At 42.2% G+C, this 14,355-nt stretch overlaps 1 protein-coding gene across 1 annotated transcript in view; it reads right to left on the reverse strand.

The window, feature by feature from the left end:
• Window positions 1-2,306: 2,306 nt before the first annotated feature.
• Window positions 2,307-14,355, reverse strand: part of BTC (betacellulin) — a 109,165-nt gene continuing 97,116 nt past the window's right edge. The window contains exons 5-6 of the mRNA XM_040418112.1: window positions 5,545-5,646; window positions 2,307-2,996 (exon numbers count right to left, since the gene is read on the reverse strand). Of these exons, the coding sequence (XP_040274046.1) occupies window positions 5,547-5,646 (100 nt within the window). The 3' untranslated portion in view covers window positions 2,307-2,996; window positions 5,545-5,546. The remainder of the gene's footprint in view (window positions 2,997-5,544; window positions 5,647-14,355) is intronic.

Genomic DNA, 14,355 nt, shown 5'->3' on the forward strand with positions numbered 1-14,355 from the left:
GTCATTGGCTGCAGCAGAGCAGTTGATACCGTGCAGAAAGGAAACAAGCTGAGGATCGGAAGATTATTATGGTAGCATCACATAGTGCAATCGACTGTAGCTCTGTCAATTGACTACTGATACTAAAAGTCCCATTATGTCACAGTCCTGCATTTAGAGGTCACCATTTAAACAGACGTGTATATTTGTGTTTCTTTGACAGTAATAGGATTTAATAGGCAATGGATTATCAGATATTCTGTATTGTTTGACACAGATTCAGTCTTATTTGTTATAGAAGAATATAAAACACTAAGGAAAATAAATTCATGGTTCATTTCTAGAGCAGTACAGTCCACCAGGTCCAGTAATATTCATTCAACAGGATATCATTCCATAACTAGTGATCACACCGTATAAAATAGGTGCTTGAGCCTCCACACAGCATTTGTGTACTGACAACCGAATTATGAACAGATAACAAAAATATGGTGACGTTAAATACCTTTTTTCTCTCTAAAAACTGTGCTGAATAAAGTCAAATCAGCAGCCTATACCATGTCTGCCATATGTATAAACATTTAATATACTTCCCATGATATATTATAATATACAGCCAATAAGATACTAAAACATATACTGAATGTTACCACATGCCTACTATACAGAAATAAATAAAATAAAATAGTATCTACAAATAATCAAATAGGTGTACGTATGCTTTTCTATCAACTTGTGATGAATACAATACCTCATATTTAGAAGCGGCAATAACTAAACATTGATATAAGGAGTATAATTTTATAGATTCCACTTACGAGTGAAAGGGGTTGTCCAGGCTTTTACTATTGATGACCTATCCTCAGGATAGGTCATCAACATAAGATCGGCAGGGTCCGACACCCGGCACCCCCGCCGATCAGCTGTATGAGAAGATGGTGCGCGCAGTGTTCACCGCTGCTGTCTATGGCAAAGACCATTGACAGCAGCAGTGGACAGGAAGAGAGAAGGGAAATGGCACGTGCACGTCTCCTCATACAGCTGATCGGCGGGGGGGCCGGGTGTCAGACCCCCACCTATCCTATCCTATGAGTATAGGTCATCAATAGTAAAAGCCCCTTGAACTCCATTTTTCACTAAATAGTAAAAAAAAATATGCATTTTTAGTACTTCTATTAGCAGTTTTACACCACTGATAGGAATGACATCAAAAGTGCATCATTAAAGGGGTTTTCCAGGACTAACTTATTGATGATCTATCCCTAAGGATAGGACATCAATATCAGATCAATAGGGATCCAACTCAAAACAGTCCCACTGATCAGCTGTTTACACAAGCTCTGACGCCTTTACCAGGCACCAAAACGACACAGCTCAGTACACTGGCAGCAGCGCTGCAGTAACCAGGCATAGCCACTACAAAGTGTACAGAGTGGTTTCAGCACCAGAGCACGTGTAAACAGCTGATAGGAGGGAGTGCCAGGAGTTTGATCCGTGCTCATCTGATATTGATGACCTATCCTAAGGATAGGCCATCAACAAGTTAGTACTGGTAAACAACTTTAAAACCAAACTCTAGTCAGAGGGTCACTGTACATGAAATTGTTGGGCATTGAGAGTTATATTCAGCCCTGATATTTTACCTACTAATAAAACAGTAGCTTGCTGCTTTCTTTGGGACATACTGTAGGGGTTGCCAATACTTTAAATTACCCTAATCAACCATGCTGGCTCCTATTACTATACATTAGTAATGACTTTGGGCGCACATTTATTAAGACCGACATTTTAGATGCCGGTCTTAATAAAGGCCCATAGCTAGTTGTGGATCCGCCGAAGTTATGAAGAGGCGCAGGCCTCTTCATATGTAAATTCAGCGCATCCAGCGCAAGTTCTAAATGTAACAGCTTCTGAGCTGTCTTACATTTAGACAATTTTCTACGCTTAAAACAGGCATAGAAAATTATGAATGGGACAGGCCTGGCGGCCGCCCCCTTCACTGCCCACACCACTCCCACAATTTTAGACTTGGCGTGAGCGGGGAAATGTTGCAGATAGCAGCGCAACTAACTAAAGACAAGGGGGCACTGCCTTTAACTGGAGAAGAAAAAGTTCAGTCTCTAGAAGCGTCAAAGCTTCTTTACTGTAAGAAGTGTGAATCTGTGGAATAGACTTCCTCAAGACGTGGTCACAGCAGGAACAGTGGACAGTTTTAAAAAGGGTTTAGATGAATTCTTAAAAGTAAATTACATTAATGCTTATGAAAATGTGTAGAAATCTGAGTCTCACTTCCTTCTGGGATTCACGTCCCCACCTATCATTTGGTTGAACTTGATTGACTTATGTCTTTTTTCAACTGTATTAACTATGTAGCCGTTGCGCTGACATCTGCGCCTGAAATACACCTACATTAAGCGCATTTCAGATTAGTAAATGACGCCCTTTAATTTTGAACACAGGGGTAGAGAAACGTGGTATTTTCACTTGTGTCTGCTGATACTACTGTACATACTGTAGCATTAAAAGCATGAAAACATGTCTACCAATGCAAGCCAACAGTATTTGTTGGCTCACACATGTCTGAACCAAATCTTTCTGTCCAAGGATAACGTTACCCGATGGTTTGTCTTCCACTTCCGCAGTACAGTACAGAACTTTCTAAATATTACTAGTCACACATACAAATAACATATTGGTCAAAATATAATTGGAAGTTATCAAAATCTTATATTTTCTATATACACATTCCCATCGTCCATCCAAGTGAGGATAAGTTGAATGCATTAGACATATCTTGGGCCATTTTGTTATAGAAATACTTGCCATAGTATTTGCAGTACACATCAGTTTAGCAGAAAAATGATTCCATGGTGTAAATTTTATAGAAAGTTTGTGCTATAGTCCCAATGAATGGATGTACCATCCGTTTTCCTTCACCATTATCCAAGGGTGCAGCATATTCTCTTTGGTAAAAGTAGCATGATACCTGCCTGCAGGTGTAGTAGCTTCATTGCAACCTGTGTGAACACATCAACATTGGTTATCAAGACATATGGTATGTAGATTTGGAAGCTAGTAATGATAAATTGAAATTCTTTTCATTATCTGACTTTTATGTTGTTAATATTGTCATCTATGTATGAGTTTATACTATATGGTCATACTATACACTCACCTAAAGAATTATTAGGAACACCTGTTCTATTTCTCATTAATGCAATTATCTAGTCAACCAATCACATGGCAGTTGCTTCAATGCATTTAGGGGTGTGGTCCTGGTCAAGACAATCTCCTGAACTCCAAACTGAATGTCAAAATGGGAAAGAAAGGTGATTTAAGCAATTTTGAGCGTGGCATGGTTGTTGGTGCCAGACGGGCCGGTCTGAGTATTTCACAATCTGCTCAGTTACTGGGATTTTCACGCACAACAATTTCTAGGGTTTACAAAGAATGGTGTGAAAAGGGAAAAACATCCAGTATGCAGCAGTCCTGTGGGTAAAAATGCCTTGTGGATGCTAGAGGTCAGAGGAGAATGGGCCGACTGATTCAAGCTGATAGAAGAGCAACGTTGACTGAAATAACCACTCGTTACAACCGAGGTATGCAGCAAAGCATTTGTGAAGCCACAACACGCACAACCTTGAGGCGGATGGGCTACAACAGCAGAAGACCCCACCGGGTACCACTCATCTCCACTACAAATAGGAAAAAGAGGCTACAATTTGCACGAGCTCACCAAAATTGGACTGTTGAAGACTGGAAAAATGTTGCCTGGTCTGATGAGTCTCGATTTCTGTTGAGACATTCAAATGGTAGAGTCCGAATTTGACGTAAACAGAATGAGAACATGTATCCATCCTCTGATGGCTACTTCCAGCAGGATAATGTCACAACCAGACAGCTGAGAAGCTCTGACAGAAGCCTTTCAGAACCTCCTCCTTGAGTTTTCTTTGTTTTGGTTTTCAGTTCCTCATCTCGTTAGTCTCTCTCAGCTGTCATGTAGTTGGACTGATTGCATCCCTTTAAATTCCTCCCCATAATGCATTAGTGTGCGGCTTATACAACTTCCTGGAGTGTGTGTGCATGCTGTTCCTATTTCCCAGTCTTCTACAAGATAAGTGCTGTACATTCATTTGTGATTTTCTGTTTGCTGGATCCCAGATGACCCTGACTCCCTCTGTGTCTAGTGTAGGGAGCCGGTGGTCGTGTCCCCTCACTATTGTAGGGTGTTCAGGTATTATATAGTCAAGGTACGGGGATATGTGATCATCCACCTTTGGGGTGTTCGCATAGGCTGAGCAGTCAGGGAGAGTGCCAGGTCTCATGCAAGGGTCTCCCTTTTGTTCCTTAGTTTTAGATCCAGTGAGTCATAGATTCTTTTGCATTGTCTTGTTTCCTGTACACCTTCCGTGACAGATAATGCACCATGTCACAAAGCTCGAATCATTTCAAATTGGTTTCTTGAACATGACAATGAGTTCACTGTACTAAAATGGCCCCCACAGTCACCAGATCTCAACCCAATAGAGCATCTTTGGGATGTGGTGGAACGGGAGCTTTGTGCCCTGGATGTGCATCCCTCAAATCTCCATCAACTGCAAGATGCTATCCTATCAATATGGGCCACCATTTCTAAAGAATGCTATCAGCACCTTGTTGAATCAATGCCACGTAGAATTAAGGCAGTTCTGAAGGCAAAAGGGGGTCCAACACCGTATTAGTATGGTGTTCCTAATAATTCTTTAGGTGAGTGTATATGGGTATGTATTTAGTAAATAGGTTTATACCACAGTTACAGGATTGAAAATCTAGGTTTTCAACCTATGGCATGTGCATGTCAAGGTACATGTACAGTAGACCTCAATTGGGGAGATTCGTCATTTGAATACTACTTAAATGCTACTTTTAGATGCGTGAAAATGTCGCAAACTGCTTTTTTTCAGCTTTTTCAACAGCACTTGAGCTGTATTTCTTCTCCGGGCTCGCCACATTTCTGAAAAGGGCTGGGATTGGGAAGGGCCATCAGTCCCGCTACATTTAACATTTTCTAGACCAGTTTTCTGGCATAGAAGAACAGTGAAATCTACGCCTGTCTGGAGCTGGCCTAGATTTCCGTTTAGGCATACAGACTGCCGGATGCTGCAACTAATTTATGATGAGGCATAAGCCTCGTCATAAATCAGGCGTAGCATTCGGCAGCGCGTCTGATCATAGTCTAGTGTACGCCACCAGGCTATGATATATCTGCCCCACATGCCTTGTATATGTGGACTGTCCCTGCATTGTGCTTTGATGTCATTTATTTGAGTAGGGGATATTTCACTAGAAAAAACACAGAAACATTAGCTTAGAAGAGAAGTTCTTTCCAAACAAATCTAAAACCAAAATAAGATTGGAACAGATAGGAGTGGCCACAAAATCAGCAGATGCAAATATATCCTAAAATACCTACAGATACGCAGTACCTTGGAAGAATAGAGGGAGTACTGAGCAGAATAAGCTTTATCCACAGCTATCTAGTGAACATTTAGAAGATGAAAGGAAAGATAAAGACCATTCATTTACCTTTAGGTAAAATGGGTTTCCTCCATTTTCCCTGTGGGATCATTACTGAGGCTTTCCACTTCCTTTCCTTTCATTTTTCTTATGTGTGATTTTCTGTAGTGACTGTTACAAGAATGTATTATATTAAAAGGCAGCTCCAACCACAATGCATCCTTCTCATCAAAATAACGTACATCACATTGCTAAGATAATTCTAAATATCGGATAAGCCCCAAAATTGACTAATATATTAAAAAAAAAAATCATGTTCAAGTCACCCCTTACAAACTGAAGAAGTCATGTGGCGCTATACGGATCGTGACCGCTGCAGCCAATCAGTCCTCTGGTGCAGTGGTCATGTGCCATATACCGCCATGTCACAGCTGCAATTTGTAAACAAGCAGTGGCAGAAGGACCATCCTGGTGGAACACAGAGGGCACTGGAGAAGTGAGTACATTGCGTATGACTAGATTTTTTATTTTAGCCAATTCGGGGGGGGCTTGTCTGAGGTGTTGAATTATCTCATTAATGTACCACTGTGGCAGATTTTCAATATATAAATTAAACAACACTAATAGCTATTTAATGTATAATGATGACAAACATGCTCAAAGCCAAGTCTACTAGCAGTATGAAAAAATAGCAATATTATTCAAACCTTTGTGCTTATAAGTTTAGATACCCTAAGGCAGAATTTGTAAGTGTACAATTTTTTCGGAGGTCAAACCATAAACTTTATTTAGATTCCTTCTACAGTGGCTGAAGAAGGTTGGGGTGCATGTACGGTATTAAATAGGATTGCATGATCCCTGCATATTATGTGGACTCATACAACACACTGGTGCAGATAACAAGGTGTCCAATGCTCAGAATTTTCACAGCTGGTGGGGAAAGGATTAATATGAGGGTTGTGGAAAAAACTCTTGACCCCAGGGGAATTTATTGGTTTGGATCCATAGGTGCTCATAGGCTATGAACTCTAGGTGCTGCACCTTCAGGTATGTGTTCGGCATACAGTGGGCCATGCTGGGCAGTGCCACTATAAATTTCAGGCTCTTCCAGGTGCAAGTTGCATCTCCATGCCCAAATACAGGCGACTCTGGTTTGCCGCAGTATGACCAAGGATATCAGAGACGCAATGGCGTCATGATGAGTACCATTTTTAGAAAATATGAGATCCTACAAAACATCAATGTTCATTTAGGTACCGTATATTGGTCAGCATTGTGGCTGTACTTTAGTAATTATAATGATAACCAAAAGCACACATATTTCCTTGATCATAAGTTTACATACCCTTAAGAGTGGCATGCCAAAGAGTGACACCAAGTTGGTATGGTTCACAAATAAATTAACTGGTTGTTGAGTGTTACTGGCCATGCATTTAGGTCTTGAGGTATCCACTTTGCAGGTGTGCTTATAATATACGCTCAAGTTTACAAACAGTTTGAGATGAAAAAGCATGGTATGTAGTCACACCCAGGTCCTGGTTCATCAAATTTAGTATCTGTGCATAAATAGTCCTAGGTTTCTTGTACCCTTGTACATTTCATCCAGGCTACACTGACTTTGCTGGTGACGTAACCTTACAACCACCAAGCGCCATACAGACAATGAGTGACTAGTTGCTTTCCCATGCTGAAAGAAAAGGAACCTGTCAATCATCATCCAAAGGTGGAGAAGGCCGGGGGTAGCGAGTGGCATTAGAACCATCTACAGCAGAGATCCCCAACCATCGGGCCGCAGACCAGTATGGGGCTGTGGATCATTTGGTACTGGGCCGCCGGAGTTAAACAGCGAGGACTGGAACCATTGGCTCCTACGCTATGCCGATCAACCTAGAGTTTTTCAGCCTATGAGACAGTGGTACGGTGCAAGATGGTCACAATGACTTCATTGCAACCTCCTGTGTTGGATCACGGGCGGTGTGACAACGTCATCATGCCTAGTGCCTTACGGATGATGACATTCGCGACTCCCTGCGCCATGACGTAAGCAGCCCAGGTCTGCAGCATGAGTGAGGTATTTTATATTTTACTTTTTTTTGTTTGTGGACACTATTGAGAGCACTATGGGGAGGGGTTGGGCATTATATGTACAGAGGGTGTTAACTGTGAAGAGGCCAGGGGGGGCATCATGTAAAGAGGCCACTACTGGGAGGGGATTATACGTAAACAGGCCACTACTGGGAGAAATTATATGTAAAGATGGCACGACTGGAGGGCATTATATACCGTGTACAGGGGGTACAATGAGGGGGGGGGCATTATATGAACAGCGCACTACTGGGGAGCATTATATGTACATATGGTACTACGGGGGGGGGCATTAAACAGGGGCCTAAATGAAAATTACTACTGAGTGGGACTGTGGCCTAAATAGGGATCATTACTAAGTATGGAGGCATTATTACTAAATAAGTGTGTTCTGTGTGTCAAAATATAAGAAACGGAGGAGACATCAGAGTGATCTGTGCAGGGCTAAGAAAAAAAGAAAAGAAAGAGAATAAATCCAGTCAGAGGAGACATCATCTGGAAGTCACTGAGTGGGGACCTAAATGGAATTATTAATGACTGCTCCACCATGGTCATGGTGGTGTATTATTATCTGGCCTTTATATAGTGTTATTATTGGCAATGTTGGCCACTGAACCAGCGCCGCTTCTAAATGTAAGCCAGCTTCCTAGCTGTCTTAATAAATTACCTCCCTTATTTCTAAATTACTAAAAGGTCATAAACACTTTCTTAAGCCAATTTCTAAGATAAAAATTGAGCTATATTAGAACCAGAAAAAGCTTTTATTCTGGCCCACTCACATGGCTTCAGCCGTTGCATTAAAATACAGGAGAACTCGTATAAGTTGTTAACCCAATGGTATAAGACACCTGAGTTCCTTCATAGACTCAACCCGGAAATCCCTGAGGTCTGCTGGAGGTGCGGAGCGGGCATAGGTTCTCTATCACATATCTGGTGGAATTGCCTAAATATACGCCCCTTCTGGAGCCAAGTGGAGAATTCAATTAACAAAATTTGTTCCACATCCATAGTCCTGGATCAAAAATTGATCCTACTCTGGTGTCCTAACCCATCACTCACTCCAGCCAAGTCAGATTTACCTACTATACTCATTACAGCCGCCAAACTTCTAATTCCCCTGTTGTGGAGACAAACTCTATCCCCTACCATTTCAAGATGGATGGAAAAAATAGACCAATTGTATAGGTTTGAGGAGCTGGCTCACTGGGAGTCGCATACTCGCACGAAGTTCTTCAAAACGTGGCTTCCTTGGAAGAACTTCAGATATCCTGACAACTAGAGCAGAATTCCCCCCCCCCCCCTTCCTCCCCTTCTTACCTTTGTCTCCCCATCCTTCCTTACATTATTTGTATTGCTGAGTCTCTATTTTATTTATTATGACAATGTTCATGTGCCTGGCTAGAGATGACATTTTTGCTCGTCTTTTTACCATGCAGACTGTTTTATATGGTCAACATAATGCGTTTTACTTTTGCTTATCATAATGCACTTTTTGTGTTGAACACTGTAAATGTATTTTGTCTCAATCTGCCTATGTCTTTTTATGACATGACCAATAAAAAGAGATTTGGTTAAGAATAAAAAAAAAATTCAAAAAATTGAGCTATATTGATTGTTTATAAAGTCAGAGATCAGAGATAAGGAGCCCCTCAGAACAGAGTGAAAATTCAGACACTACTAAAGAAACTCAAGACTGTTCCTGAAAAAATGAAAGTACCTCCACACTGCCCTGGTGAGTGGCAAGTAGCTACCAGCACAAGCGCTCCCCATTCTGGGTTGAGAGCTCGCAAGCAGATTACCACATCCATTACTACACCGCAATCCAGGTGGTAAGAGAATTACTGAGATGTACTGCCTGAACAAGCAGGTTCAGTCATACCTAGAATGTGGCCTCTCTCCAGTGCATACCCCTGACCCCATGCATTTCTGGGTAGGAAGACTGAAACAGTGGCCAGAACTGGCCCAGTCTACTCTCTTTGTGATCTCTTGTCCAGCCGTCAGTGTCATCTCAAAGTGTTTTCAGTGTGGTAGGTGGTGTTGGTAGCAGGGAGATGGGTCGGCACTGCGGTTTGTAAGTGTCCAGGGAAGGCGTCCCAATAGTATATAGCGAAGAAGGACCAGCACTCACTTTCTTGACGATATGAAGAAACTTTTATTCAAAGCATAATAGCATCATCAGTGACACTGCTTTGAATAAAAGTTTCTTTATATCGTCAAGAAAATAAGTGCCTGTCCTTCTTCTTAGCTCTATATTTGTAGGTGGCGTTGTCACACCCAAACGAACAAACTTGTCCTCTGCCAAAATATCTAATTTGTCAAACTAAAGGAGATATGAATCCATGAGGATTTTCACACACGTCTGGTTGAGGCTGATGAATAGATCTGCCATTGTTGATGGTGGCTACTGTCCAACGGCCTCGAAATGCCACAGCCGCTGTCTGCCTGCCTACAATCATGTTCTGTATGGCTGCTGCCACCACTGCAGCTACTACTCCCCCTACTGCCACTACTGCAAACCCTACCCATCCGCCACTACAACTACTATTATTATCCATACACAGCGGCACGAACATCTATTTCCTTGTCTGTCCCATGCTGTGCTGCTACTGTTCGCACTACTTTTGCTGCCCCATGACACTATTACCTCTACATACCTTAAACCTAACCCTTCCATATCCACACTGTACTGCTGCTGCTCCCAAAAAAAGTTAGCAGCAGCAGTACAGCAGCAAGTCTTGTTCATAACAATATTGTCACGGCCTCGGTGTGTGCCGCGACATTTTCGCCGCGCATACTGGTTGCCGGTGGCAACTTGTTTTTATGCATGTGTGTGCGCTTTCCCTTTTAGGATGTTTCCTTTGCCTTCTTTGGTGTGCACAGGGTTAAGGTGTGCTTGGTAGGTGTGGTGGGTGTGACCTCAGGCCTCCTATATGTAGGTGTGGTGGAGCCTGAGTGTCAGTTTGGTTGTTTGTCAGCTTGGTGTGGAGCTCTGCTCCTGGGCTGAATGATACTGTCTGTGTGAGCTATCCTTATTTGTTATTTTGTATTTCTTTCTTTGTCTGTTGTCCCCTCCGGTGTGTTTCTGTCATTCCTCCCCCCACCTGGTGTATGTTGTTATGGTGCGGCTTTTGCTTGGAGGTTTGATTGTTGTTTGAGGCTCCGAAAGGGGCGGGCTTTCACGGAGGGGTTTAAGCGAAGACTCGCCTGTGGGCTTTTCCAGCTTGGAGCCACCTTCCATTATGGCTACGGTAGGTAAGTGAGGATTGCATAGTTCTGTTACTGTGTAACTTACCTGCCGTACTGTTTAGCCCATGGCCTTCTATCCTGCTTGCCACAGGGCCGTTTGAGACACCATTCATCTGTGGTGTTGGATGAATGGGTGGACTCTACCCTGTCATTAGGCCTAGAGCTTTGTAGGGATAGTAGGGTCAAAGGTTGGAGAGCATGAGCCCCCTTACCTTCTGAGGCGGCTCATGCGGTAGGAGTCTAAGGTGAGTTCAGGGTTGCGCTAAGTGGTGACCTGCTCCCTGTTCCTTCCTATCTGGCATTGCAGTCTCTGCCTTTGCACGGTGGGGGGTTTTCCCCACTCCCCGGCGTGACAAATATGCTGTTTCTTCCAACACTACAATCTGTGTTTATAAATGGGGCAGGAAGATGTCCCTGTTAAAGAGAATCTGCCCCCAAATATATCTCAATAAAATCAGCAGACATGAGAGGGGAGCTGAGAAATTCGTAATTTAATAATATAAAAATGAGCCCCTAGGTGCAATGAAGACAGTGCCACTGCATTTGTTGCACCCAACTGCATTTGTTGCTCCGCTCACTTTCTTCCATGGTCGCACCCCCACCACTGACCTGACTGACAGGGCGAGGCAGTGAATGGCCCCGAAGTCTCATGCCTACATCATGCTTCAATGTTTGGCACAGGCGTAGTACATAATCTATCAGCCAAGGCACTTCTGTACTGTACTGCACCTGCGCCGAACACTAAAGTTACCGCACAGGCACAAGACTTTGGGGTCAGGTGTGATTACGTCTTCACTAACTGGCCCTGTCAGTCAAAGAGGTGTGGGAGCTTCTGGGTGCAATGAGATACAAGGCACCGCCTCGTTGCAACTAGAAGCTCATTTGCATGTTATAGAGAAAATGTATTTCTCAGCAATGCAGGCACATAACAAGACTGTCGCAACAGGGGATAGTGAGCCCTAACTCTACCCACACCATTGTCCCAACCTAACTGCATGATCCGTTCTAGGTGACTGCCCATAACTGGACGCCTGTACCTTCCTGACTAGGTGCTGAGATCCAAGGGGAAAAGGCAAGGAGAACATAATAAACAAAGTGACAGACAGGAACACTGATAAAAGAGATGCGATGCCAGAATAAAGCTGAGTTGGATGGACCAGTTCAAAACCAAGAGAGTACATTCAGAGCAAAATCAGAATCAAAGAGAAGTATACCGTAATACCGAGCTGAAGTCAAACACGAGCGGTCAAGTCAGAGTTCAAAACATCAGACGAAAGGCAGAGCAAAATCCAAGCAGAGGTCAAACCAGGAGAAACAATCAAGCAAAGGGTAGTCAGGGAAAATTCAAGATCCAAGAACCACAAAAAAGCAGTCAGTTTGCAGGCTAGTGAAGTGTAGAGACATTAGTCACAGGAAACTATGGCCTGCAGTTGCCTGCTCAAATAGGCCACACTTGCAGGTCACATGGGGCATCTACTATCATGTGACTTGCATGACATCAGGGCACCAGACATTACGACGTCGTCTCTGATTGGCTGGGGCCTCGGAACGTGCAGTCCCAGCCTGGTAACCAGGAAAAAAGAGGACACCAGCCGTGGTGCCAACAAGATACAAGACTAAAAAAAAAATTTTTTAGGAGATCCCAAAGTGTCATATACCAATTTTCAGGCCAATCGGAACACATTCAATTGGGTTAGAATCGATTCAGCTACAAATTGAATTTTTTTTAAAATTTGCCAAACCAGACATGAAATGGACAGGGTGGGTCAAAAGTCTTAGGACACCCTTTTATTTCAATTGCCGCAAAATCTATCCTTGATTCAATATAGTGGCTTTGAAGATGGAGGCCATGTTCCGGACATAGCCTTAAAGATAGGCCCCCTCACTCAGTATTCAGATATTTCATTTTCCATTTTGTTTCTAAAAGGGTGTCCTGACTTTTGACACCCTGTATTTCAAGAAGTCTGCTGATCTCTAATTTGGAATCCTCTGCAGCCTTCACTGGGTATCCCACTTGCAGACCCAAAACAGATTGCCTAATTGCCATATACCACAAATACACAGAATTTACATACAACTACACACAGTACAGAGTATTTATGTGTACCGTCAATTACTTTTTCACAGGCCTCCTCCTGCTGTACCAGGGCAGCCTATTGTGGCTACAGGTAAATCAGTACTCATGGGAAAGTATTTGCACATTTAAGACTTTGTCTAGTCTTGTATAACAAATAATATATACCTAACTCAAAATAGGTCATCAAGATCAGATCCGTGAGGGTCTGACACACCACACCCTCACTATCAGCTGTTTAAGAACGTCACTACAATATAATGGGAGCTGAACTGCAGTATGCCAGCGCCAGAATCTATACAGTCGACTGAGCCTTCTGTCCACTGTATCATTTCTGGCACCAGAAGCTGTCCGATACAAGTAATCAGTGAGGGTGTTGTGCATTGGGCCCCCACCATTCTGATACTGATGACCTATCCGAAGGAGATGCCATCAAAATCTAAGTACCAGAAAAAAACCTTTATCACATTATGTGATGGTATATCGCTAGCATATGCCATACTTTTACGACCAGTGAAGGTGAAGGTACAATCTCTGGAATCCCCACCAATATTGAGAATAAAGGAAGCTTTGCTGCATTTCCTTGCACAGCCAGATCTGTGGACCATTCATTTTCAGAATAGGTGGAGGTCCAAGATGTCAGACCTCCTCAAATCTCAGAGATGGCATAACCTAGCAACATGAGATGGGAATAAATGTTTAACCCTTTCGCTACGGCGCTGGACCGATGGAGCCCGCTCGCACATGCAGTGGGCGTCATGGCCGGCAGGTCTCTGCTGTTTGAAACCTGTGGCTAATTACTGCAACCGGCAATAATACAGTCCAACATAAGAAATGAGCAATTCTCAGTAATAAATACATTTTAAAAATACATGATTGTTCAAAATTTAAAAATTAAAAATGCATTTTGTACGCTAATATATGAGCTTCAAAATCATTACAAAAAGTTTTAAAAAAAACTTAAATAAAAATATATAAAAAAAATTAAAAATATTAAAGTTTAAATTTCCATATAATAAAAAATAAATACCTAAATAACAAAAAATATAAACATCATGGGTATCACTGCGACCGAAAACGCCCATACTATTTAAATACTATTTAAATATAAAATAATAAATATTTTTCCAATTCGGCGAATAGTGTAACGTAAAAAAGGGACAAAATGGCCAATTTGCCATTTTTTCATTGCTTCCCTTTCCCCAATTATTTTTTATAAAATGTGAAAAGTCACACACTCCAAAATGGTATCAATAAAAACTACAGATTGTCCCGCAAAAAATGAGCCCCCAAACAGCTCAGTAGATATAACTATAAAAAAAGTGATGGTGTTCAGAATATGGTGATGTAAAAGAAAATTATTTTTTTCAAAGTTTAAGGTTATTTTTACACTATTTAGACATAAAAAATGTATACTTATGTGGTATCGTTGTAATCATACTGCCCCAGAGAAGAAGCGCATGGGTCAGCTTCAC

This window comes from Bufo bufo, chromosome 2, assembly GCF_905171765.1.
Source record: "Bufo bufo chromosome 2, aBufBuf1.1, whole genome shotgun sequence".
Taxonomy (NCBI): domain Eukaryota; kingdom Metazoa; phylum Chordata; class Amphibia; order Anura; family Bufonidae; genus Bufo; species Bufo bufo.